Genomic DNA, 27,446 nt, shown 5'->3' with positions numbered 1-27,446 from the left:
CGTAGTACAGAAATGCTAATGTTAAAGAGTTAAGCTGACATAGGGTGATATACAGCATGTCAAAGTTAATGACACTCTATTAATAACTGACAGTACATTTCACCTAAAACCACCAACCTCATTATGACATTAGATGAAATACATTGGATTGCATAAGCCATTAGGACCTATCGTCCAGGAACTATGAAAGTCTGGTGAAACTTTTAGTGTAGTCGGAAAAATGTGGCTGATATTCTAGAATTCTAGAAAAAAAAAAATTAACACGAGGTCTTGCAGAATAATCTAAAATAAAATTCCTGGTGACAGTGTGATTATTACGATCATTAGTTGTAAAAAGACACAGCTGGTGACACATGTCAAAGATGCAGCAGTTCCTGCCTGCAGTTTTTCCACTAACAAGACTAATGAGTAAAGTTAACAGTGACAAGGATGGAACTTAATAAGGAATGCGGAAGGAAGGAGTTGATCTTTTTCAAAGTGGAAAAGGTAAACAATTTTTCTAAAGAGACGTCTTGGGATACTGTACTTCAAATATAAAGAGTCCCAGGTATAGATTCATAGATTGAAATTTTTTAATTTTTTTTTTTTTTTTTTTTGGCTGATTTGCAAACTATGCAGTATTTTATTGCATGTACTGACTTTATGCAGTACTGTGAGCAAATATTTCCCCCTTCCTGATTTGGTTTTCTTTCTGTCGGATGAAATTCCTCCAAAGCAAAATTAGACTTATTGCCAACTCTTGAGCACGATCGTGGCTCAAGAGTTGGGAGTTCGCCTTGTAATTGGAAGGCTGCCGGTTCGAGCCCCGGCTTGGACAGTTTCGGTCGTTGTGTCCTTGGGCAAGACACTTCACCCGTTGCCTACTGGTGGTGGTCAGAGGGCCCGGTGGCGCCAGGGTGGCTGTGGCTACAATGTAGCTTGCCATCACCAGTGTTGAATGTGTGCTGAAGGGTGGATGACTGGATATGTAAAGCGCTTTGGGGTCCTTAGGGACTAGTAAAGCGCTATATAAATACAGGCCATTTACCATTTACTTATCACACACACTTTACTCCTACCAACGGTGTCACAACCAGTTATGACATTTAGGGGGCAAATTTTTTTCCCTTAATAAATGACTCAGGAAACTAAGGAAAGGGGGCAAATACTTTTTCACAGAACTGTAGAGAGACATCAATCATCATCTGGTTAGTAAAGTCGTCAAGAGAGCTCAAAGTTATTTTTACATAAATATTCAACAAGTCAGTTAAAAATCCAGTCAGACAAGATTAGAAATGAATCATTAATCAGTATTTGTTTAATCCCTGTCTGGTTTGAATAGGACAGTTGTGTTTTTCTACTGAACCTTGAAAGATAACTGTTGTGGTTAGGCGTAGCTTTGGGTCACGTGGTGTCGGTAATAGTAATAGTGGTTGCTATATCACCTGTTCACGTCCCGAGGGAATTTTTGTGAATTAGTGGGTGATGGGGGTGTTACACACTAAGATAACACAGACTTTCAAAGTAAAACAGGAAACACATAACAGTCACGCCAAAACAAAACGCCTAAAACAATACACTGCCAACGCCGAACCGTAACAGGGGGAAGTCGAGTTTTGCTGACCGCTCAAGCTTAGAATGTTTTTGATCACTGTTTTTCTACGGATTTTAAGGATTTGAGGAGATCAATAGTTTCTTCCTCCTCTCTCCACCTTTCTTTCACCCCATCCTTCTTCTTGGGACGTTTTTTTTTTAAAACTCTAATCTAAATACATGTACTGAAATACACAAATAAAATTGCCATAACTTGACCTCATGTTGCCTGCTTCTTTTCTTGTGTGTCTGTGGATGTAAAACAGTAACACACTTTCTGCTCTGTGTCTTTAATTGTAAATAAATGCTATTGTTTTCATTTTAAAATGCAGTGCAAAAAACTTCTGCTCTAAATCTAGAATCATAAATAAATCAGTACACAGCTGTTTCACACCTTAAGGTTCACACTCCCTTGCTACCTACCAGAGTCCTCGAAGAGACAAAAGATTCTTCCTGTGGAGCTGTCTGCTTCCCCCAACTTCCTTACTAGACCCCCACCATTTGTCTTACTGTATGAGTGTGAGACATGTTAAAATCCAGTGGCACCAAGGTATCATACAATAAAATAATGTGATTAACCATGACAATGAGTGAACTACCCTTGTCAGATCTTAGCACAATAGCTCACAGGATGAGCATAAAAGGATGTACAGCTGACAAGTCTGCACCGACTGTGTGATGAAAGGGAGAAAATTTCAAAAGCAATGAAATTTGAAAGTGTAATGTAAAAAACGACTTGATGAGAATTTAGATAAGATGCAGTGTTTTCAGGTTTCATGCATTTAATAAGCTGTCTAATCAATTCTACTCATTTTTCCAGAAAATGTAATTTATTTATTTTTTATTTAATGAACACAACAGAAACTCAGAGAGTTCCTTGATCATCAAAGTAGCAAAAGCCCGCTGAGCTAGTTCCTGCAAATGTTGTTGTAGGAAGTTTGCAATGCCAAACAAAAAACTTTAAAGGTCTTCACCCTGAAAATAAGCCAAATAAGACAGGACGCAACAGGCAACCAGTGTCCGATAAATACCCTGTTCACAGTGAAGCTTTTAAGTAAAGCTAATATAAGATTGTGTTAGTAGTATGAATTCTGTGTGTGTCAGTATACAAAAATAACAAAAGTACTGAGTGGTGTTCCCTGAGGAGACTAAGCTTACTAGTGAAACTAAAAATGGTGTTAGATGAAACAAATAAGAACCAAAAAATTTCATTTCAGTTCATTTAAAGCTAATTTAATAAGAGAAACATGTGAGCAGATCAGAGTAATGCCAAAGAAAAAGTCATTAAGTGATTCGATGACATTGTCTTGAAACCACAAAGATCTGTAAAAAAAGAAAATTGCATCCATCCATCAACAAAATCCATCTAGAATTTCAGGGATATTTCAATGTGGACAAAAGTATTGCATTAAAGTATACTAGTTTCCTGGCAGCTGATTGTGTTTTAGTTTTAAAAAAAATTCTTTACATTACAATTCCCTATTTCTTTTTCAGCACCAAAAAAGTCAGATAAGATTTCCAGGTTTTACTGAGAATGATCCAGTAGAAGAGTGAAGGATGGTATTTATCTTTGAAGTGGATCATTTAAACTGAGGGGGGTTGGGGGCAATCAGAGAAAGCTGTGCAGGGGATGCAGGCAAGCAGGCAGACGACAGAAGAGTTGTACCAAGGTTGATCTAACCACAAGAGATTCAAAATAGCTAAGTTTTTTTTTTAATGAAAAAACTTTAACCACACTTAAATTACGAACTGAATTTCAAATAAAATGTTGTGAAGCTGTGTAAAATACGAATTAAATGAATGGAATAAATTGCAAATCTCATAAAGCCAAATTACAATGAAACATAGAAAACATATCAAATCTTATCCAATCAGAGATTTGAAAGTTTATTTAAGTAAAGCAAAAAGTTAAAAAAAAACCAAAAAAAAAAACACTAGCATCCCCACAACAACAGTGGATGTGGACTTTTGCTGCAATTCCCAGCTCCTCAGCAGGAAACAGAGGCAGCCAAGAAAGCATTAAAAAAAGACACAAGTGGCTGAGCTGGACAGTGAGTTATGACAATGTTGGCTCAAGGAAGGTGGGAAAGGCTTGTTACGGTCAATCACAGAAGTATAGCCCCAGAATTTAGATTTTCTTGGCATGTGGTCTTAGCATGTTTAGAAAATCTGTCAACAATGGTGCGTATGATTGGTTAGTGTCACAGGGGGGCAAACCGCTGACAGAACAATGAGCACTATGTGACCACGGTAGATCAAGGTTGGGAAAAGGCGTAACAGGCATGCAGGATTAATATAACAACTTTTGCACAAAATCAACAAGGAATGTTTGCTTTCACTTACCTGCCTCTATTCCATTTCATCGCTTTTACTTTCTCACATTGTTTAATTCATCACTCTGGTCGACTAGTTTTCTTGCCTATCATCTGAGAGTCAATCGGTCTCTGTTCTCTGTGCTGTTCTGTCACTTTGGATTTTAGTGTCTCATTCCTGTGAACCGCCTCCCAACCTGGTTGCTTAGAGCTTTCTACCCGTTTCATCACCACCCCATGTTTTACTTCCTACTGCTGTCGGGATTCTCTATGCTGCTTCATCAGTGTCTAGTTGCCAAATAATTTATTGTAATAAATTTAGTTCAGTTCTTTTAAACAATCTCTTCTTACTGTGTTTATGTTTTTCCGTGGCATTATTGGATGGTGGAGATTATAAAAGGCAGAGTTACACTATGCTGTGAAGTTTGTGAAGCTCTGCCCTTACTTTAAACACCCAGGGACAGTAGATGGGCAAGAAAGGAACTCTGTAAAATCAAAAGCACAGATTGCAAACAGACAGCTCTGTCAGTGGTCTTTGAAAGTCTTTGATTCCTAGAGACCAGTCATCCTGATAACCCTTACATATTTTCTGCATTTTCGAACTTTGTGTTCAAGGTGGTAAAAAAGATTGTTATTAAAGATAAACGTGTACTTCTAGGAAATGCGTGTAAAGCATGAGGTATTTTTCACCATCACAACAAAACAAGACAAATGTAAAATTTGTATGCATTGAACACTTGAACCAAGACCCTGATCTCAAGGCTGTTTCTTTACAAATTAAAGAAGGAGCTCAGGTAAGGCATTTTTATATCTGCCAGTCATAGCCACCTATGTGATTGTTATGTAAAACAAATACATGCTTGTAGCTGTAATATTTGTAGCACTGGGTTAGCATAAACCCCAGAAAGCTTACTAACATCTAAAAAATTTATAATCCACTGCTCATCCTTTTGAACAAGCCCTGTTTCTTACTCAGACGTAGTAAAACACAGGTTTTTTTTTGTTGTGCTGAATGTAGAGGAGCACCTGCACTGTATTTTTAGTTTAGTCTTTCTAAGCTCAGCTTGCCACATGTACCCAACGCTTTCATTTCAGCCGTCACCATTACTCCACCGTGCATGGATGTGTTTTTTTTTAATCAGACTATTTATTGGTGCTTGCATCTCTGCTTTTCTATGAATAAAACAAAATCCTTACCATCTGGGGATTTAAATTATGCCGGGCTTATATTTTGTCAGTTTCATCTTGTAAACAGCACGACTACATGGATGACTAGTGTGGAAGCAGTTTTTTTTCCCCTAACACCACCAGCAAAAACACCATTTTTGATTAGCGTCATTATTGTTTGCTTGCTAGTTGTCCAGTATTTTTTAATAAAAATAAATGACATTGTCATCAGTGCATATAATTAGCATGTTGGCATGCTGAAAAAAATAATAACAATCTAAGATGATGATGATCATTAGTACCACCGGATTCAAGTACTATTTTACGTCATATACCATAGGCCTCTAAATGTACCATCCACATTTATTTTCACCAACTGGCCTAACCCCACGAATGTATAAGGTATTTCTAATATTTCATGTTGTGCAGACCACTATAACACAGCTCAGCAAGTGAAAACAAGAATAAAAACTCATATTCTTCCTTACACTGAGACTTGAAAATTGCCAAGTAGTGCAGATTTCTTGTTAAAATGATGAGCAGGCTCATCAAAACTCAGCAGTGATGGCTGATGAATGCAGCTCTGAAATTACAGGAGCAGTTATGGGGCAGTTTAATTGGATAAAAGCAAAAAGAGTAGATGCGCTTTTTACACAGCGTGGGGTGGAGTCAGCGGGTGACAACAAAATACATTTGGTTTGAAATCCAGACTTAACGCACAATCTGCTGTACCCATATGGAAAAGAAATAGTAAAAACTTATATGTGATTACTCATGAAAGTGGCCACTTTCATGAGTAAAGTGAAAGTGGCCACTTTCATGAGTAAATCATATAAGGCTTACATGATTTACTCATGAAAGTGGCCACTTTCTCATTACTTTCATACATTGTTTTCGTAAGTATCCAAAACATACAAGTTTCATTATATAATTTTTCAAGGGATCTTATATCTGTTTTCACTCTTATATGCTTTACATACAAGTTTCACACAAGACAGATACAAACTTTATAAGATTTATATATATCTTTTCCATATGGGTAACTTAATGGGTTTAATTGAAAATCACAAACAATCTTGTACATTGTCATTCAAATCTCTTTTTATATGACTTTACAGTGAAAAGTCAGGCTGTAACAATCATTTTAGTATTGAAGCAAATTGTGGATCTCAAATCATGCTGCAGATTTTTTTTCCTTTTGACTAAAGACAAAATAAAGTCCTCCTGGCAGCAGTTACACTATTTCCAAAAACACTGAATCACATGTAAAATCATTCAAATCCATATTGAACTGAAAATAGCCCAATAGCATATAAAATGTTAAACCCAAGAAATTATTATTATTTAAATATATACTCATGATATAGATATATTAGGAAAGTTGCGATGGGTGCATGCTTACTACTGTATTACATGGCCTCTTATTTCAAGAATACTCCCATTTGGTAACTGGAGAGAGAAATTGCTGTAATTTTGAAGTAAAAATGTTTTTCCATTCTTACTTGATATATGACTCATTCACAGTTTGGAGATGCCTTGTTCCTCTTTCACTTTATAAGGCGACTATTATGGTTGACGTGTCTGTTAGTTATGGCAGTTTTGTACCAGACTTCTTCTTCTTTCAGCTGTTCCCACAGCAGATAATCTGCCTCCATCTCACCCTTGGATCCTCTTCTGTCGCACCAGCCCTCAGCATGTCCTCCTTCACAACATCCATGAATTTTCTCTGTGGCATTCCTTTTTCTCTCCAGCCTGTCAGTTTCATATTCAACATCCTTTGAACACTAAACCCCTTTATCCTCCTTTGCACATGTCCAAATCATCTAAATTTTGCCTCTGTCCTTTCTGGTCACAAAAAAACTAAAAATGAACTTTAGTTTTGCTACCCCCAGCTTTGCCTCCTGTCTTTCTATTAGTGCCACCATACATCAGGTCTCATTATTATCTTGTAAACCTTCCCTTTCACTCTTGCTGCTATATGTCTGTCACAAATCGCCCCTGACAGTCATCTCCATCCACTCCACCCTGCCTTCACTCTCTTCTTTACTACTCTTGTACACTTGGATGGTTAACCATAGGTATTTAAACTCATCCACCTCCTTGCTACCTGGTTGCATCTTCACCTTCACAAACACATTTTGTTTTGCTTCTCCTGGCTTCATTCCCTTTCTCAACAGAGCATGCAGTACCTCCAACTCGCCTGGCTCTCTTTCACCTCCTCCCTAAACTCAGTACTGCTCACAATGCTTTCTGCAAGCATCATAGTCCATAGACACTCGTGCCCTTGATGTTCGCAGACAGTATTGTGGTCTGTGAGCTAGATTGCTGTTTTATGTCCAAAAGGTTGTCTTGCTGAAATAAGCCTGACCTTCCATGAAAAGATGTTAGCTAGATAGCAGCACATATTGCTCCCACATCTGTATTTATTTTTCGCTATTAATGGGACATTCTGGGATGTACAAGTGTCATCCGCACTGATGCACCCTAACTTACTGGCTCAGGAAGTGTCTAATGACAGTCCTGCTCCCTTTTTAGCCTGGAGGAAGCATGAATTTTAAATTTTGATCCATTAGAATGTCTTATCACTTCCCCTCAGTCAATCTTGAGTAGAGATTACAATTGTGAATGCAGTGGTAAACTGTGTTTACAGACAACACTCCTCAGAAGTGTGCTTTAGGAGATACTGTTGTTTCCACTCAGCTATGTCTGTCTCCTATGCACTGCTGTCTGAAGAGCTCACTGATAACAGCTATTCAACAATGTTTTTGTCTCTTTTCCTTGCTTCCAGAGATTTTTTGTAACTGTCCATTATTTTTAATGGCTTTATGTAACGTAAGTAATATATGCTGGTCTTCTTTGCAGCCTTATAGCTGCTATTTTCTCAGGCAGTCTTTGTGAGTGGTGAGACGTATTTACTTTTAAAAGACTCCAGAAGCAACAAATGGTTTGCTCCATCCCCAAACGCCTTTACTATGTTGTGAAGAAAAACACATGCATGTGATGCAAGACCGTGTTAAAGTTTTTTGAAATCCTTTTCTGACATCAAATTTCCAAAGCAATACAGTTTTTCTCTATGAATGTGTTGGCTTTGAACTATTTTCAAGCAAATATGTGGTTTCACTGAATTGCAAATGACTGTACTTTGCATCTGTGTTTTAGTTTGCTTCATGGAGTTGCCAAAATGGTTTGAAAAATGTCCAGTTAATTTTCTTAATTAGCACCCTGCATGGAGTGTTAACTAAAAAGAGAAAGTTATAGACGGGTTAATTGTTTTAAACTGCGTGTATTTATAGTTTAACAGGACTAAACGATCTAATCTGAGGATAGAGGCATTCAGAGAGCCTATGGTACAACTTCGTCCATTGGCCTGTCACTTTGTCCTCTGACCAGCTCGTTTCACACGGGCGGGCGCACACACTCACCCGTACGCACACACGGAGCACATATCTGCAGCAGCAGCAACAGCATCGGGGTCTGGTGGATGAACGAGGCGAGGCAGCAACACCCAGATGCGCACCTGTAGGTTAAAAAAGAAGCTTTCCACTGAGAGCTCCCGCTGATTGATTTCTTTATTTTACTTTCCCAGTGCAGCCAAGTTCGTCTCAAGGTTGAGGACACAGTTCAGGATGGCCGCAGCTTCGACAAATTCGGGGCAGGGCTCCACTAAAATAACTCCTGAAGTGCTGCAGGAGATGCTCCAGTACTACAACCTGAGCCGTCGGGACTTTATCAACGCCTACAACATCCAGCCGCTCGTCTACATCCCCGAGTTACCGTACAGCGCCAAAACCACCTTCGTGATCATGTATGTGGTTATTTTCGTCTTGGCTCTCGCTGGAAATAGTTTGGTCATCTACATAATTGTGAAGAAACGGACGATACAGACGGCGACAGATATTTTTATTTGCTCTCTGGCGGTCAGCGACCTGCTCATCACTTTCTTCTGCATACCGTTTACTTTGCTGCAGAACATCTCCTCTGAATGGTTCGGCGGTGAGTTATGAACTTATATTAAGCCACCAACTTTTTAATAGTACGTCAGGCACGAGGATCGTTTTCTCGATAAGAATAAGATTTAAATATTAAATAGCGAGACTGCTGCTGTGAGGGGATACAATGTGCCATTAGTTTACACCTCGGATTATCCATGACTTTAACTAAGCGCACAAGCTGAATAATAATGATACATGCTGCACCTCAGAAAGATGTCCCTTTCTTACAATAAGCCACAGTAAAGCTTCAAAAATGCAATGAATGAAATCTAGTACAGCAGCACATTAAAAAAAGAAATGTGCACATTTCAGGCACCAGAGAGAGTCAGAACAGGGTGGGAAAAACATCCTCGGAGGAATGAACTTTTAAAGAGATTCTTGGAACCCCACCATGAGCTAATGCCTTTAAATGGCAGATAAAGACCTCCTGTCTCTTAAAGGCTTAAAAAAAAAAACAACCCAGATGGCTATGAGTCAGAAACCTGAAGGAAGTCACAGCGGGAGGCAAGTGAAGCACCGCTGGCTCCAGACTGCCAGTTGATCATATTTAGTCCCCCAAACCATGCACTGAAGTATTTTTTGAATTTGTGGCTGTCGATGTGGACATTTAAATAATTAAATTAACACACTTACATTGTATAATGTTTTATTCTAAAATTACAGACTGTTTTCTTGTTATGTCCACTTCTGTTACAGCATAGATAATGAAAGCTCATGCTCATATCAGCATTTATTTAATGCAATGGATACTGAATATAATGAATACTGGATAATGGGTATAACTAGAACAATTTGTTGTTGTTGTTTTTTATTTTTAAAAGGGGTGATTCTATTTGCAGAGTCTTTAAAGTGCTGTCTCCTCACAGTGTGATAGGGTGTTATTTCAATGTCTTATAGTATCTTAAGGCTTGTACATAACTGTATTAACTCTCAGTGATATGAAGCATTAAATCTACAACCTCTAAAAACACTATATGAATCATTACCTCTTGGGCTTGATGTTAAAAATCAGCATGTGGTTACTAAGTGGGAGCTGATATATTAAACAGTTTTTAACACTGACCTGCAGAAATATTGTTAAAAGCTGACAAACAACCTATCATAGCAAGAACATAGCCAGGTCTGAGCTAGTCATTTTAATAAATAGTCATCATAATTTGTAAAATGTTTCTTCTGCATGCTGTATTATATTCATTATTATATTTATTTATTTTTTTTTACTTGCAGGGGTTCTGGTTTGCAAGACTGTTCCATTCATACAGACTACAGCCATAGTGACAGGCATCCTAACAATGACCTGCATTGCTATTGAGAGATACCAGGGTATTGTATTCCCACTGAAAATGAGGAGGCAGTATTCGTCCAGAAGAGCATACAAGATGCTAGGTATTGATTGTTTACCAGAGTGGCATGTTGTACTTATGCATCCTCTGTTATGTGAGAAAATTCGCAGCAATGCTGATTCATAGATAGAAATACATGAGGTTTTACATGTGCGTGTTGCCTAAACTGCAAGGCTCAGAATTCTGCATGCCAAATTGACAAGACACTTATCAGAGATTCAAATAAAGCAAGTGTTACTCTCGAGCAAACATGCGGGTGAAATCTTTTTAGTTACACTCTTCTCAGATTCAGCCAGATGCTGAAAAATTGATCAAACAGCACTTTGTAGCGCAAATGGATAATGATCCAAAGTACACTGCAAAAACTGCAAAACTAAAGGCAGAAAGAAGCACAAACAAGCAGCAACTGAAGATGGCTACAGCAAAGTCCCAGCAGAGCATCTTAAGGAAGGAAATGCAGGATTTGGTGATGTCCATGGGTTCTAGATCTCTGGCAGTCATTGACTGTAAAGAGTTTTCAAGTATTAAAAAAATAATCCTTATATCTAAAAATGGGTACCCTGTGGGACAGGGTATAAAAATATCTGTAATTCAACAACAGTTAATACAAATCCTTCCTTAAACCTGTTGAGTTAAACCTGAAAGTATGTACACCAATCACATCCTGACTGTTTCATTTAAATCCACTGGGGAGGTTTACAAAGGCAAAATTACAAAGGCCTCCACAGTAGAATGCTTTCACTGGTTTATTGCTGTAAAACGTATCTTATTAGCATAGTTTCTAGGGGAAATAAATTCCCACAAGTCTTCAGTGGTGAAGGTTAAGTATTGCCTGCCATTATTTTGTTCTTAATTGGTTATTCTAAATTGGTCACAGGTCTGTAAGTGGGGTTAAGTAACAACCCCCCCCCCTCTTTAAGAAATACTCCTTTTAAATTTAAACCATGTCTAAAAAAGTCAATACATCATGCCATACAATGTCTGGTGTTATGGGTTGGGCTTTGCATTATTGGAATAAAGAAGAAAGGAAAATGCAGGTATCTCGCAGAGAGTCCACATGATTGACAGATTATGAATTACGTAAGAGAGGTATTTAATTGTAGGGCTACTGCGACTGCTGTTTGTCACTAAAAAGTTGCTCTCCTTGAAATGCCTTAGCAGACACAGTATTAAAGTTATAGGTTTTCTATTTGATGGTATTAAATACTTGTTTGTTTCTTGCAGGACTTGTATGGATTGCCTCAGTGATAGTGGGCTCACCAATGCTGTTTGTGCAACAGTTAAAGGTAAGTGCCCTTCAAAAAAACACATAAGATTGCCTTTTTTAGCTTGAAGAAGGTTCACATTCCTGGTAATCCCTCTGAACACAACAGATGAAAAGACATGTTGGCTTTATCTTAACTTTCCACCTGAATCAGGCTCTAAATTCACTCACAGCAGAGCCATAAATGTTGTGAATAGATGCTTTTTAATTGAGATTTAATTCAAATTTTAAACTACCCTAATTTTAATCTTGTGTTTGGGGTTTGGTTTTATTAAAGCTGTAAAAGTAATCATTTTTAGTTGGTGGGATGGCATAACATGATTATACCATATGTTATGTCCTCTCAGGGAAGCCTACTACTATCAGATGGCCTCCTTGGCACACCAAACCTGTCAGAAAAAAAATATGCATGAGTGTGAATCAAATGTAGTAAAGCATTGGATAAAAACCACCCTGTCAGTCAGACCTACTTCAGCTGTCTTGACCGTTCTTCCATGACTAAAAGCTTTTCTTTTTCCATATCTCAGGTGAAGTACGACTTCTTGTACGATCACTACCATGTGTGTTGTCAGGAGAGCTGGAGCTCGGTGACTCACAGGCAGGCGTACACCACTTTCATCATGGTGGCCCTTTTCCTGCTCCCTTTGGCAGCCATGCTATTTCTCTACACATGCATTGGCATAGAGTTGTGGATCCGCAAGAGGGTGGGTGATGCCTCAGTCCTCAGCACCATGAACCACAGGGAGATCAGTAAGATATCAAGGTGGGTTAGACAAGTCTGATGGAGATATTTAACCGCCATATTTATTTGTAGATGACATTTCTTTTCAGTTTGGTCTTGTTTGCATTCCAATTAACAGAACTGAACTGTCAATAGTTGAGGGTGGAAGGTCAAGAATGGGGGCACTGTTGTTGCATTATTGCCCTTGCTGCATGGTCTAGTCATCTTTACAAAAAGAAATGAACCTGCTCTTCAAAAAAAAAAAAAAAACATTTAAACTTTTATTTTATTTTTTATTTTTTTGGTTAAATCAACAGTTAAGCAAAAAAAGAAGAAGAAAAAGAACACCTGTATTTAAAAAATAAGGAGATTAGGTGACGTCTACTTGCATGCCATGTTAGTAGTTAATTTTACGCTATTAATATCAGTGCAAGACTGACAGCAATCCAAAGAAATTACAGTTAGATTTAAGGGAAGGACAGAACATTATCTTTACTGACTGAAACTAACATTAACAGGTGGTTTGCAAGAAGATGCAACACCTGCTCTCCACTGTACTCCACTCTACTCTCCTGGACATAAACTATTAGTCATTTGAGCAATGTTGTTGCTCTTGTGGAGAGAACATGTGAAAGGCAGAGACTGAAATGGGTATATGTTTATACATTTAGGGCCAGGAGAATCGTTAGGGCACTGCACTTAAGATACTTTTGCCACCAGGTAGCATAGTTTGGACCTGCAATATGTGATACTGGCTGAGTTCATTAAAGATTTATTGTATTGTGAAAAAGAAAGCTTTTATAGGACTCTAAGTAAAACTTTAAAGCTTCCATCAGAATTAAGAGATCAAGCAGCAGCCAAGTACTGCTAATCAAATACACTTGATTAACTGACTATCAGCTATGTTCGAGCACCTTATAAAAGTTGAGGTTTTGGCAGTTTGGTGTTCTAAAGTATTTAGGTGTGTCAACACAGTGCCTATTTCTTTACAGCAAATGAAACCCGAGGTCAGACTGTGCAATGCTCAGTGAAACTAGAAAAGATCAAGGAGCTACATCTCAGTTAGCATGTTAAATGTTAATGTTCATGACAGTAGAATTAGAAAGAGATTGGATAAATATGGCTTGGTAGAAGCGTTGCCAGGAGAAAAACTCATCTTTCTAAAAATAAGTTAGGTTAGTGTTTCCAAGATTTCATCTAAAGAAAGCACAAATTTCTAAATAATGTCCTTTGCACAGAGCAGAAAGCACAGATGTTTGGCTGTAATGCACAACACCACATTTGGCAAAAAGCAAACAGAGCGTATCAGAACAAACACATCATACCAACTTTCAAAAACAGTGACGGAGGGTTGATTTGGACTTTTTTTTACAGCTACAGGATCAGAAAACCTTACAGACATCAAGTCAACCATGAAATCCTCTGTATACCAAAGTATTCTAGAGTCAAATTTGAGGCCATTTATCCGACAGCTAAAGCTTGGCCAAAACTGGGTCATACAACAGCACGATGATCCCGAGCACAGAAGCAAATCTCCAACAGTTTTGCTGAGAATAGAAATTACTCAAGGTGTCGCAAATGCACAAAGTTCAGACCTCTACCTTACTGGAATGCTGTGGTGGGACCTTAAGAGAGCTGTGCAGGAACAAATATCCAAAATCCTCAATGAACTCAAACAACGTTGTAAAGAAGAATAGGCTAGAATTTCTCCACAAAGATGTGAGAGTTCAGAAAACAGCTTCTTCGAGGTACTGCTGCTAAAGGTGATTACGTCTTTTGAAGAAATTCACACAAATACAGACTCACTTCCACAGTGACTCACTGTTGCATCTCTCTGGTACATTCCAATGCAAGAAGAGTGCCATGATTAATGTTCCTGGTCACACCTGCTTTTTCCCTGCAATAAGACATGTGTTACATTTGTGTAATTTACATTTTTTTATATAACGATTTTGATTTTTTGATTTTTTTTTAACCTTCTACAGGAAAAAGAAAAGGGCTGTGAAAATGATGATCACCATTGTTCTGCTATTCACAATTTGCTGGGCACCCTTCCACACAGTCCACATGCTGTTTGAATACTGTAAGCATTGCCTGGTGCATTAAGGGGTCTGTGGTTTCAGGAGTAAATAAAAAAAGATCTTGCTTAAGTGCACATTTCCATTTATTAAAAGCTTCAATCCTCTTTATGTGTAATTATCCTGTCCTCCAGATGACCTGGAGAACAAATACGACGGAGTCACACTCAACATGATCATCGCCACTGTTCAGGCCATCGGGTTCTTCAACAGCTTCAACAATCCCATCGTCTACGCCTTCATGAACGAGAACTTCAAGAAGAGTTGCTTTTCCACCCTCTCCCACTGCGTTCGAAAGCCTACCCAGCAGAGTGGCGCTGTGGCGGCCCCTAGACTGAGTGTGCAGTTCATCAAACCCCAAAGTAGAGAAGCCTTCCTGGAGCCAGACGAAGGCAATAGCCTGGAGCCGCACTCAGCAGAGAAGGGCCCTTCGACATCATCACACAGAGAGAGCTCCCTGGAAATAATGGGAGAGAAAATCTCCACCATTCAAACGGAGCTCCCTGCAAACAGCTCCTCTCAAGTAAAATGAGAAGGAACTGTCCCGGATCTGAGGTGTTTTAACTGCTTACCTTGGATTGCTATGCTTGCTGTCAATTATTTTCACTTGGGGCCAGCAGCTGCAAGGCCATCAAATGTGATTTCAGGTTTCACTGATGTGGCTGAAAGATGCAAAAGTCCAACAGCTTGATAATTTATCTCTGCAGAGCAAGGAGTTAGGGAATGTATTCCCATGCTGGTCAGGAGCGCAGAAGAAAGATTGTTAATGAATATCACAAAGAGACACTTTAACTATAAACTGAGTATAGGGTGATCAGACCCTACTGAGAAATCATTTCCGCTTGTCTCTAAAATCTGGAGGACATTCAGCAGTTCTTCATGAAAGCATAATGATGCATGAGTGTTCAATGTCACCCCAAATGATCTGAAATTGTATTACGGCACAGCAGGAACTGTTTGGAAATGAAAATGTAGAGGACGTTGCAGAGCTATGCTTTTAGAAGAGATGCCTAATCTTTCACCGACAGCTAAATTCGCATTAAGTTGGCATTTGCATTCAAGTCAGCAAAAACACCTCGTTTCAGGTTAATTCAGTTGAAAACCTTTAAGATCAGAGATTAACCTCTTTCCATGAGTCACCATCCTTTAGATACAAATTTTTATTATATCACAGAATGTGTGTAAGCCTATTTTGGACTATTTAATCATAAGCTGAGCAGGTGAAATCATAAGAAAGTAAATATAGCCACTGTACAGTTTAATAAGATTAAAGCTCACAATACATGAAGGAATGAATACTAATTTTCAAACCTCTTCGCACTGTCGGCTGTCTTAATACACTGCTTTGCAAGGTTGCTGCTGCATACAAAAATAATCTTCGTCTGAGCTCACAACAACGGGTGCGTCAATCAGAACACACAAACATGGCAAACCCAACACATGCACAACACATTATGTCAGCATTTGAAGTTGTACATCCTTATGTCTTAATAACTGGAAGAAATCTGCACAACGTGTTAAACACAGATTTGCCCCTCTTTGTAGAAACCAGCATCCTACAGGAACAGAGTCACAGAAACACAGCAGGAAAGGGTTCAGTGGGCTTTGCTTTGATGCTTTTACAGAATGAATCACCGTTTACACAACTGTTCCAACTGTGGAACAGTCAGACTGGGCTGTATCCCCAGTTCAGTCTCTCACTGGCCATTGTTTACACCATGATTCATTATAATTGCCCTAATCTAAAAGGTTCTCTCTTCTGTTGTCCACCACGTCTCCCTCTGTGAGCCGTTTTAAATCTTCTATCTTATACAGCCACTACTAAACAGAATTCTGCTTTCAGGAATATAGATGAAAATATGAACAATAGCACCTGAATAAGCTTGCAAAGTGTATTTTAACAAATCATACAGTCATATTTAATTTCCTAAATGGCTGTCCATATGACAACATCAATGAAAATTGGAATGGAAGTGGGTGGTCATAAATTTAAGGCTTCCTTAATGACTCAAAGTGCTTTGGACTACAAGCCAAATCTACTCCATTTATAAGTGATGCAGACAGAGTAAAACATTTAGAGGGTAAAACATACTCCACATTTATTCACAATGTAATGTGTGAAAGCTGTAGTCGCTGATGTTTTTTGTGCAAAAAGCAATGCAAACGCGAACACAAAGAAAGTGATCAGTGGTTGTTCTGTTGACCGTCTGAAGAGTTTTAGAAATGCATACTGAATGCTGAACAATGAATGTAAACAAAATGAGGTGTAATCATGACAGAAAGTCTGTCTGCCTTTTATTTTATTTTATCACCGACTGTGGAAGAATGAGATGTTCAAAAGAGTGAAACAGCCTAAACCTGCTGGATATACTCGAGCGAGTAAGCGAGGTACAAGTTGTGACTGTGGACTTCTTATAAAAACACAAACAGAAGAGTTTGTAAAGTCGGTCTGTGTAATATTTTTGCGACTCTGATGTCTTTAGTGTTAAAGTTTAAGTACCTGTTCATTTTGGTGTTAAACTTTCTGTCTTGGAGCTCATCAATTGTGCTTAAGGGAAAATACATATATATATATATATATATTTCTAGGTTATCTATATTTGGCCTAGATTTGCTTTGCACGTTTTTAAGTATTTCATTCCAAAGCCTTAAATAATCCCTGTCAGCGCAGAAGATAATGGTACTGTATATAGAGAGGGTCTGCAACGAGACCAAGTTTAGTCTTTAGTGCAGCCCCGGGTAGGGGAGGAGCTTAGCTTCTCTTAAACCATGGCTGTTACCGGTACTTACCGGTGTACTGTTGTGAAACTGTGGAAGCTTTAAAAATATTATCAATATGCTACTTTTAGCATGCATTTTGAGTTTTCATGAATCATGCTAAAATTTGCAATAGAGTGCACTACTGTAAATAAGCAGCATCTCTCCGCCTCAGTGGTACTGAACAATCAGACAGCCTTCTTATCTCATTGCTGACAACATGTTGGATATAAAACTGCCCGTTTCTACTATCTAACACACACAACCTTTGCATGACAGGATGCGCACAATCCACGATCCTAAACACAAGTTTCATGCTACATATGAGCGTGCTCACCAGAATCAAATCAGGGTTTCAGAAAAGTTTTAATAGGAGCTCAAGTTGTGTTTATTCCTTGCAGCCACTTGCAAACGTGTCAGCTGTAGTTAAATCTGTGAAACTGGAGACGCTTATTAAACTCTGAGGAAAGACTCCTACAGCAGCATACAGCAACATATAATTTCAGCTCCTTTTAATCTTTTATCAAACTCAGATTACATGAATTATTGGTGAATCCCATTGATAGCCGCCTAAAGGTGCATAGCATGTGCCTTTTGTGTTCTCTGAGCATGAAGTTCAGGCTTTGCTTCAGTTTTAGTATTTTTCTGATTTTTGACTGATTGTGATTGCCCGGATTATCAAATGTAATTGGATGATGCTTTGTGTGTGCTTAAAGCTATGTTTAGTTTAAACAGCTGGGCCCTAATGATGCTTTAGGCGGTCTGGATAATTTTGATGTGTTCTGCAGCCTTTTTCAATCATTTCAGCTGTTGAAACAGCACTGTCTTTGTGTCATGGGACCTCTTGATTTACAAATTTACACAGCACTGAGCAATGCTCTGATTGATAAAAGAGTAAATCAGGAGAAAGCCCCTGCTGTTTTTCTTTGGAGAGTCACAGGCAGATATATGCTGTTCATTTTCAGTAGTATTTCCACTTTATATCTTATTATCCTGTAGTTTATGGCTTTGAAGTAAAAGGCTATAAATGTTTGTCAAATCTTAGCTCTTGGAGTGAAAGCTCACATAAGCAGTAGTATTTTATGCTCTTGATGTAGTAAAATATTCCTCTCTATGGTTACTAAAGCGCTCTGTGGTAAGTAGTCTGTGCTGGTAACAATAGATTGGCTTTACTTTTTACAACTGTGCAGGATTTAAAGATTTCATTGACAATCAACCCATCGTTCATTTAAAAGACCGTGACTGGACTGAAGGATGTTAAGACAAAACTTAAAGAAGTGAACGGGAATTACAGGAAACAGGTGTGTGTCATAAAGTTTGACTGGCAAAATGCTAGAAAGAGACAAAAGGAGGACAGACACAGGCTGTCAAAGAGCATCCGGTCAGTGTAGTGCTTCACTCTTTGTGAGAGCAGATGTGAATCCTTTTCACGCTGTGTGCGACATGTTATCACTTAAGCATGAGCAGGCTATATTTGTGTACGAGAAGACCGGATCGATTACTGCTTATTTCATGAATTATTTCTTGTGCATTAAAGAGCTCTTTCTGTAAATTCCAGGTCTCTGGATATTTTTTTAGAGTCAGAATTCCTTTTGACAGCAAAACTCACTTTTGATACAGTACTGCAAAAAAGTCTTGTGCCACTTCATCTTTTCCAGTTTTTGCTTCCAAAGAGTCTGAGCAATTTCAAATGTTAAAATTTAAAGTGGTCTTGAGCAATCCGGTCTTTAAGTCTGACGTCACTAGCTGTGTCTGGGCCTAAACTCCGCTGCAGGTCCATATATCAAACAATCACTGTGGCATTACTGAGAGTTGAAAAACTGTCTAAAGTCTTTCATCTTTAATAAAATGATCAGTGTTCTGCTCTACCAGGTGTAACAATTGAGTTTAACATCCAGCCATCCATGAAAACGGAATTTATGACATTTAACGGAGTTAGAAGTTAGCAGGAAGTTAGCTTGCTAGCTTCCATCTAAATACAATATAGCATGTCCTGACTGCAGGGTTTTGGAAACAAATTAAAACGTACAGCTCTGTTATCACTTCCAACATAAATGAAGACAGAAAACTAAACAGCAGTGACGTTTGTAGGGTTACTGAAGTTTGGCAAGCTGGTATATAATGATGTGCTACGTGACCGCTAGTGACACAGCTATGTTCGCTATAAACAAGCTAACTTTTTTTCCACTCGGTGGTCTCGGTGTTCTCGGTGGTCAGGAACAAATGTAATCGCATGGCAGGATGCTGTAAACGGACCAGACTTCAGCCAGGAGAACAACTGAGATAATCCATCCACAATACGAGGTTAGTCATTCATATACTGCTGCATGGGCTGGGCTGTAGTTACATCGTAAGGTTTTAAAAACTGAGCTTAAATAAATGATTAGTGGTAATAAAAGCCGAGGTAGGTCAACAGTGATCACTGAGTGTTTTAGGAGCTTTTTGAGATTAAATAGAAGAAAATACAAAACATTAAACATGTTAACAACACAAAAGCCATATTAAACGCAGACTACTTTAGGCCCGGAAGTAGGATTCGTCACGTCATCACTTAAAGACCGGATAGTTCGAAAGGTTTTTCGAAGGGCTTTTAAACGTTTTAGGACACTGGCTCCCTTTTGACTCTTTTATAGTCCAGTCCATGAAGCTGAACATTTCTGGAGGAATGCTTATTGTTTGTTGAACCAGTTAACACTTACCTATGAATCATTCAAGCATACATAAGGCTCTATAGTCAAGGCTTGAACCATGGTTATAATTACACACAGCAGACAACTTAGCAAAAAAAAAAAAAAAAACCATTTTAAATTGGATAGGCACTTGATTATAAACAGCTTAGATAGATAGAAAAGCTTATAGATTTAGAAGCAAAATAAGTAATTTTCATAGCAGTGTATTAAGTTTTATGCTTAAGTCCCACCCTTTTCAGTGCTAAATTTAGACAGTTTTAATAATACTGGTATCAAAGTGTAACTACTTTGTTTTCACCTGTTGCTTGAAGAAAGGGAAACAGCTTCTACTTGTGATCTCAATAGAAAGAAAAGCAATGTTAAAAAATGTGTTGTGTTACTGTGAATATCTAAGCAAAAGAATATGAACAGTGAGACAGTTTAAACCTTATTGTGATGTTTCAGTTTTTTCCTCCCCTTCTACTCAAAAGAACAGAATTTCTCTTCCAGAGTAGTTATGTGCTTAAGGACACACGCACAGGGGCAAACATTTCTGAAAGAGGTTATTAATGGGACTCATCAGAATTCAGCTCAACCTGATATCTTGCTGTAGCACCTGTAATGCTAAGCAAACTAACAGATGCCTTGCAGCAATATGAAATACGCAAGTGCTTAGTTATATTTGAAGAGTCAAAAAGAATATGCCACCTAAAATCAGTCTTTTAAATATCAAATATTTACCCCATATAGACAATAAATTCTGTTATTATTAGTTTTCAATTATTCTATTCATGGAAGCCATTAAGGATTCCAGTGTTAACCCAAAGTCACAGCAGGGGAGGGGAGAGGGCGTAATTGGTCATTGGAGATAAAACGATAAAAGATTTCGCCTGCAAGCTCCAGGGGTCTTCTGAAGTTCACAGCTGAGCTTCTAATGAATCAGAGAACCTGACTGGCATACACTGTTATGGGCAAGAAAAAGGTTAAACACAAACCTTTGGTTGCTGCATTCAGATTAAAAGAACTTTCACTGGCGAAGGCTGCCACAACCAATGACAAGTTAAAAGGATAAAACAAGCCAGCTGGGCCCCAAAAAGCATTTTGACCATATTACTGTATTTTCCATTATAGCACTCCAAAAGCCTTTTATTTCCTGATAGCAGAGACAGGAATGATTCTTTTAACTACTGAGGACACAAGTACTTACCGGTGTACTGGACTGAACTTTGATCTGATCATCTCTATATTTGATGTCAAACCTCTTTCTACCAACAACATGAGTAAAATTCAAGGCTTTTCCTTGAAAAACAAATTTAACTACATGGGGAAAAGCACAAAGATAACTCATTAGCCATTACACATTAGTTTCAGCGAATGCAACTGCACTCAAATTCTTAATTTAGAAATATAAGGAGGCCATTTAAAAGCTTTAACCATGAGCTTTTAGGCTATAAAGTCATATGAATGCTTATTTGCAGCTACTTCAAGTAACAGACATTCAAATGAAAGAAACTGGGGATCAGCCAAGCTACAGCTGCCATCAGAGCAGCTTGAGTAAATTAATCAGTTAAAGGTAAACTAATAAGAAGGTGTCAATTTAGCTCACTTGTTCAGCAGGTGACCGTATGCGTTAGGTTATCTGGTGAGTCTCAGTGGGCTATAGCTTTAAGTGTGAATGGTGCAAAGTGGAACTTCTTTTTACCTCTCCTCATATATAATCCTTCCACTGGATGGCTGGACTCTGCACTAGATACAATGAAAAAAACACTAATAAGGACTCTAAAAAGACACAGTTGTAAATTGAGGCTACTCAAATAAAATAAAAAAAATAGCACACTAAATTGGATGGTATGACCCTAAAACACTGCTGTAGAAATCACTGTAAATACCAAAGAACATGGCTTTGAGTAATTTATTTATTACATTATTTACATTATTATAAGAACAGGTTTCTTACAAGATGTAAAAAGATCAACTTCTGAACTGAAACTGAACTTCTCTTGAACTGAATGTTGAAGAAAAAATAAACCCAATAAAAATGTCAAACAACCAAATATGAGCTTTGCGATGTGGGAGAAGCTGCAACGCTAAGATGCAAGCAGTTCATATATCATGCAAAACTAAGTACCAGCACAGAAGAAATCCATTCTGTTTCATAATTAAGAGGTAATCTTTCTCATGTTAGCGAGACACCTGTTTATAACAATGTTTTTCACAGTGTGATCAGTGCAGGAACACAAGATGATGACCTTAAAGTGTTTACATTTTTGCTTTTTTTGCTGTTACCCAAAATTTAACTTAAATAAGTAATTCTACCTGGAGCGCTGCTAGCCTTTTAAAATGAAATTCAGTCTTCTCACAGTTTATCAACCAGCAAAAATACACAATCCCATTTTCTGTTAAATCCCCAAACAGAAAATGATGTGACACATTGGCAGGCACTTCTGTACTAGTTGAAGATAATATTTGTCAGCTATGAAAAAAAACCTTGAAATATCCCTGCTGTTTTGTCCTTTGATGCTATGTGATCAAAGGTAAATGGAAGTCTGGATTGTCAAAGAGGAGAGGCCTTTTGACTGGAGAGGGATCTCTGTCAGCCTTGTGAAGCAGTTTAAATAGTCCTGTTCCAATATTCATTGGAATCCCCATGATGATACACTCAGACACACCTGAAACAGGAACACAGGGGGATGTTAACAGGCCAGTCAAGCCACGAAGATCAATTTCATTATGCAGATGAAACAGCAGCTTACCACAAACTGAGTCCTTCTGTCCAAAATAGGCAGCATCAAAGAGATGATCGGCTGTCTTCTCAAAAGAAGCCAGCATGAGGACACTCTCCTTCATTTTTGCTAAACCAAACCTGGTGATTCCCAGGATCTCACCCTTTAAGGATAGAAGATGGTTACATTAGTTCCCCTACAAGGAGATGAAAGGATATTAATTCATGTAATGTATGTAGATCAGCGGTTCTTACCTTATAGGACATGAGATCTGCAAGAAGCATGACGTGACGTCGGTCAATGCTCATTCCGTGGTTCACCATGGTGTACTGAATCTCGTTTATGATTGTGGATCTAGCAGCCTCAATGCCCAAGGTCTTCTCGACCTATCAAGTGCACAGAAAAGCTTGTTTAAAAAACACATTTTAAAAAGCCCTGGTGCAGACTCCCCACAGCCAATTGAAAGTGTTCTCAGTTCCTTCAGCTGGCATAATTTATGCGATTGTTTTCCTTCTTTCTTTTTTTTTTTTTTTTTACAGTTGACATTTTAAAACTTGTCCGTTACTTTATGCACTTTGAGCCAACAGGTTCATCAAAGAAATTCATTTATTTATTTTAAACACACAAGAGTGGATGTATTAGAAAACTTAGTGCTCCATTTGAGTGATGGAGATATCAAAAACTGCCAGCCTACAAGGACGGCTGAATACTGAGTGTAGCAGCAGCAACAACTTCAGGCTCTCTTAGAGTCATTTTGTCTCACAGCCTGTGCGTTATGGACCAGGCTTTGTGTTGTTAGATAAAAGCATTAATGCAAAGTAGTGAGAGCTGATCTAGGCTGAAACACTTTTAAACTAGCTTTGCTTATCTTAATTAATTAATTAATTAAACTTGTATCATATAACAAGAAAACTTGATGAGCCTCTAACACATATTTCTACTCATTTCTAACCAAATGATAACACTTAGGGACAATATTAGACACAAATATGATGGCAATTTAATTAAAAGTGAATGAAAAACTGTGCAAATGTTTTTGCCCATCAATGACAGCAAAAATGTTAATGCTTCAGTTTTGCAGTTTTTTTCTTTTTAAATCTTCAGCAGAGTGATCCTACTCTCATCATGGGAATGAATAGCCTGTTAATTTTGGGCTTCTAATAATTTTTTTCACTTGCTATTTTTCCAGAGTAAATAAGTGTTCAAGACACATCTTTAATAACTTTAAAAACAAAAGGAATTGGGCACACAAACACCCATTTCTGAGCATTTAACCATTCCAACAACAAGAAAATCAAAGAGTGCTGTAACAGCTGACAGGTGGCAGCTAACCCTGGTGGCATAATGGCTGGATCTGTAATTTCTAAACTGTGCTTAAACGTAGGGTCTGTGCAGAAAACCAACCAATTTCAATCAACTCTACCAATTCTCCCAAGAGTGGGCAGATATTCAGCCAAAATTGTGGTCAAGATGCAATTTGCTAAACATTATTTTACCAAAGGTTATTTGGTAAAATAACTTATAGCAAATTGCAAAGGTTATATATACACAAGCCCCTATATTGTATAAGGTGGCTCCACCATCGGCTCAGATAGTAGAGCAGATCAGCTACTGATTGGAAGGTTGGCGCTTCGATCCTTGGCTTTCCCAGTCTGCATGACAAATATCCTTGGGCAAGATACTAATCCCAAGTTTCCCCCTGATGTGTTCATCGGAGTGTGAATGTTCATTAGTTTGCACCTTAGAAGTTTAGAAGTGCTTGTATGAGCTGGTGTGAATGAAGCATGTTGTATAGAGCGCTCCGGGAGAGTAGAAAAGCGCTATATAAGAATCGGTCCATTTTACAAATATGTGTATATATTTGAGCCTGTATGTATACTTTTGAGCCTCCTGTGTGCATAAAAGAAAATTCACCATAAAACCTCTGCACCCCATTCTTCTTTTTTTTATATCAATTTTGATTGATATAAAAAAAGAAGAATGTATGATGTACAAACATTTGACACTGGGGGGGGGGGGGAAGGAAGACTCATACCTCATAAGTATTGTTTGAAGTGGTCCTACTTCCGTTCACGCCATGTGTCGCCATAACCGCTCTCAGGTTGTCCCCCTCCACCAGGAGTTTGTACTTACTCTTGCTGCTCTGTTCGTCAATATGAATGACAGCTCGGGCAACCTCCGGTATCCCTTGAACCACCACCTTTCAAATGAGTAAGTGCAAACAGCTAAGACAAGAAAATACACAGGACTCCATGTTATCCCTGCTTTGAGTGCACTTTAAGCATTAAACAGTTCAGAACATGTACTGAAAAGTATATTCTAGAGGTGGGAATCACCATACATCCAACGATACGATATTATTGCAATTTTTAAAAATATTTTGCGATATTCAGATTCTGTACATAAAGGTAAACTTTATCAATATTCATTTTATCTAATATCAAAGTCTCACACTCAGTCTTTCTCTCATTTCAGTCAGTTTTATTGTTGACAAACTGAACGGTTTGTATTACAGTCTAGTCCAACTTAACTGAATGCAACCATCTGGTACAATTATAGCTATTCTGAACTATGCAATTTATGAAAACTATGCAGCCCCTTCAGCAACTGAAGAATTTGAAAGTAAATTAAAACAAAATATAATTTTACATTAAATAAAAAAGTTTTAAACTTAATTAAAATAAAACATTTCTTAAATTAAAATAAGTAAACTGTCATGTTTATTGCTGCCAAAAAAAGTTAAACACATTTGGACAGTGAAGGAATGTCAGGATTCTTGCTCAGAAAAAGGATCAACATGCTCTGAAGTCAGAGCATGTTCCAGTCCACAAAAACTTTTTTTATAACAAAATATCGATTTCTGCTGTTCCTGTATCGATACATTATTAGCAAACAAAATAGCACGATACTACACAGTATCGATTTTTTCCCCCACCCCTAGTATATTCTGTCATACATTCACAGTGACATATTAAATCTTTACCAAATAACGGAAAGCCTTCAGGTAAAAACAAACAAAGAAACAAAACAACACAATAACAACATCAACAATAAAGTTAAATGCATATATTGGTTTTATGGGTCAATTTATTTCTCAAAAACATAATGGGGGTCACAGTTAGGGTTAATAAATAATCACACTAATGATCTAGGGGCCTCAAAAACCCAAGACATGATATAAAATATGAAATACGATACACTTTATGTTAAAGGTTTAATATGGTTATCAGTTTCACAGCAGCCTTTCCCACCTGCTGCTCAGACCATCTGTTTACAAGGGTAAGATAACGATAAGAAAGTCAGCTCAAAGGGAAGGAGGAAGGCAGAGAAAATAAAGTTGATTTTTGCTCTTAAATAAAGGATGAACTAAAGGTTTCCACCAAGGCCAAGAACACAATAAATATACTTTAATGGAGTAACGCTGCATGACTTAGTGCTTAAACCAGAGTGAAAGAATAAAAGTAAAGCAGTGAAAATGAGCACAACAGGTCCACTGTAAAACACTCTTAAATATTTTATTGAACAGAGCAATTAAACTACTGCTCAATTTACTATGAAAGGCAATTCAGTGTAATTTATAAAGCCCAGTATCACAAAGGAACAAATTTGCCATTCAGTGTTCAGCTGCTCCACATCCATACAGTATTCTCAGACATCGGCAGAAACCACAGTGCAGCATCTGTGCTTTCTAAACATGAATTTTCCATAGGTAAGAAGCCCTGACCAGCCTTGACCTTGAATTCAATTTGCACACAGAAAGCATGTGTGCACAAAAGAAAACAACCATTGCACACATGACATTCTCACCTTGGGAAGTTCTGCTTTTAGTGACTGCAGCACATAGTACATGGAGCTTTTGCTGTTCTCTCGAGGAGACACGCACACCACCGCCTCCCCGTGTACAGCGATGTCTGCCGGTTTGACTCGCAGTTTAGACATGCAGATGGAGTAACGCACCGTTTCTGCATTTACCTGAGAAGAGACGAGAAATCAAAGGCACAGCTTGTTTTCTTTTCCACGCCGCACAAACGCACTTCTCTTTAACCTGCAGGCACTCATGAGTCAGAGCACTGTGCTGTAGCTGCTACTATTAAAGAAATGCAGTATTATCATATTTTAGTAGGTAGAGAAAACAAAGAATTCAGTGTTCCAATAGTTTAAGCTATGCAGACTTATCTGTAACTGCACATAAAGCAAAAAGTGAGAGTATAAAAACACATGTTTTGATTTTCCCTTATTCTAAAGCAGTTCAACCAAAACCCCAACATGTACTGAAAATATGCAGGATGAATTACATCCTGAAATCAACCTTGAAGGTAAAAAAATTAACATTATTTCTTCTTCAAATATAATTTAGAAGCTAAAAATAGTAGAAATGAGGACACAACAAAGTCTAAGCAGCGCTGGACAGTCCGTTTTAACAGTATCCCTGAGTTCCCAGGCCTCATACTTACTTTTACAAGCACAACGGTATCCCAGCTTACGTAAAATGACAATTAAAACTATAGATTAACATCCCAGGTGCACTAATTCAGAACTAATTTAGAGGTGTGAAAGGAGGGGAAGTGTCTGAGATGTTCACACAAAGTGGGAGTAAAAGTAATAAAGCTGTGGTACCTCCAGTCGCAGCAGTCTTATTCTCTCCAGTGACAGCTTCACCAAGATGAAACAGTCATCTGGAAGGAAAACCTCTTCTATGTACTCAGAAATCTGTAAAGGACAAAATGAGAACCTACCTTATTACAGCTCTGTACAGCTTGTTCTTTTCTTTTTTTAAAAACAACACCTCTACTTGAACCATTGACATCCCTTAGTAATGATTTCAAAGCTTTGATTTATAAATAAAAA

General features: G+C 38.0%; 2 protein-coding genes across 3 annotated transcripts in view; one reads left to right on the top strand and one right to left on the bottom strand.

Annotated features, from left to right (window-relative positions):
• Positions 1 to 8,398: 8,398 nt before the first annotated feature.
• Positions 8,399 to 18,916, top strand: LOC102309689 (pyroglutamylated RF-amide peptide receptor). The gene is made up of 6 exons (XM_005919582.3): positions 8,399 to 9,044; positions 10,271 to 10,429; positions 11,611 to 11,672; positions 12,178 to 12,413; positions 14,357 to 14,454; positions 14,584 to 18,916. The coding sequence occupies exons 1-6, from the start codon at positions 8,678 to 8,680 to the stop codon at positions 14,979 to 14,981; spliced, it is 1,320 nt and encodes a 439-aa protein (XP_005919644.1). The 5' UTR covers positions 8,399 to 8,677; the 3' UTR covers positions 14,982 to 18,916.
• Positions 18,917 to 20,598: 1,682 nt separating this feature from the next.
• polr3a (polymerase (RNA) III (DNA directed) polypeptide A) overlaps positions 20,599 to 27,446 on the bottom strand; it is a 24,555-nt gene continuing 17,707 nt past the window's right edge. Inside the window, exons 27-32 of one of the 2 annotated variants that reach the window (XM_042219733.1) lie at positions 27,216 to 27,308; positions 26,406 to 26,570; positions 24,634 to 24,798; positions 22,853 to 22,984; positions 22,629 to 22,761; positions 20,599 to 22,544 (exon numbers count right to left, since the gene is read on the bottom strand). In XM_042219733.1, the coding sequence (XP_042075667.1) occupies positions 22,396 to 22,544; positions 22,629 to 22,761; positions 22,853 to 22,984; positions 24,634 to 24,798; positions 26,406 to 26,570; positions 27,216 to 27,308 (837 nt within the window). In that variant the 3' untranslated portion in view covers positions 20,599 to 22,395. The remainder of the gene's footprint in view (positions 22,545 to 22,628; positions 22,762 to 22,852; positions 22,985 to 24,633; positions 24,799 to 26,405; positions 26,571 to 27,215; positions 27,309 to 27,446) is intronic. The other variant, XM_005919585.3, reaches the window with a different exon arrangement.

Source organism: Haplochromis burtoni, unplaced genomic scaffold, assembly GCF_018398535.1.
Source record: "Haplochromis burtoni strain Fernald_Lab_line unplaced genomic scaffold, NCSU_Asbu1 Contig_37, whole genome shotgun sequence".
In the NCBI taxonomy this organism is placed as follows: domain Eukaryota; kingdom Metazoa; phylum Chordata; class Actinopteri; order Cichliformes; family Cichlidae; genus Haplochromis; species Haplochromis burtoni.
This window is presented reverse-complemented; position numbering and strand designations above follow the sequence as displayed.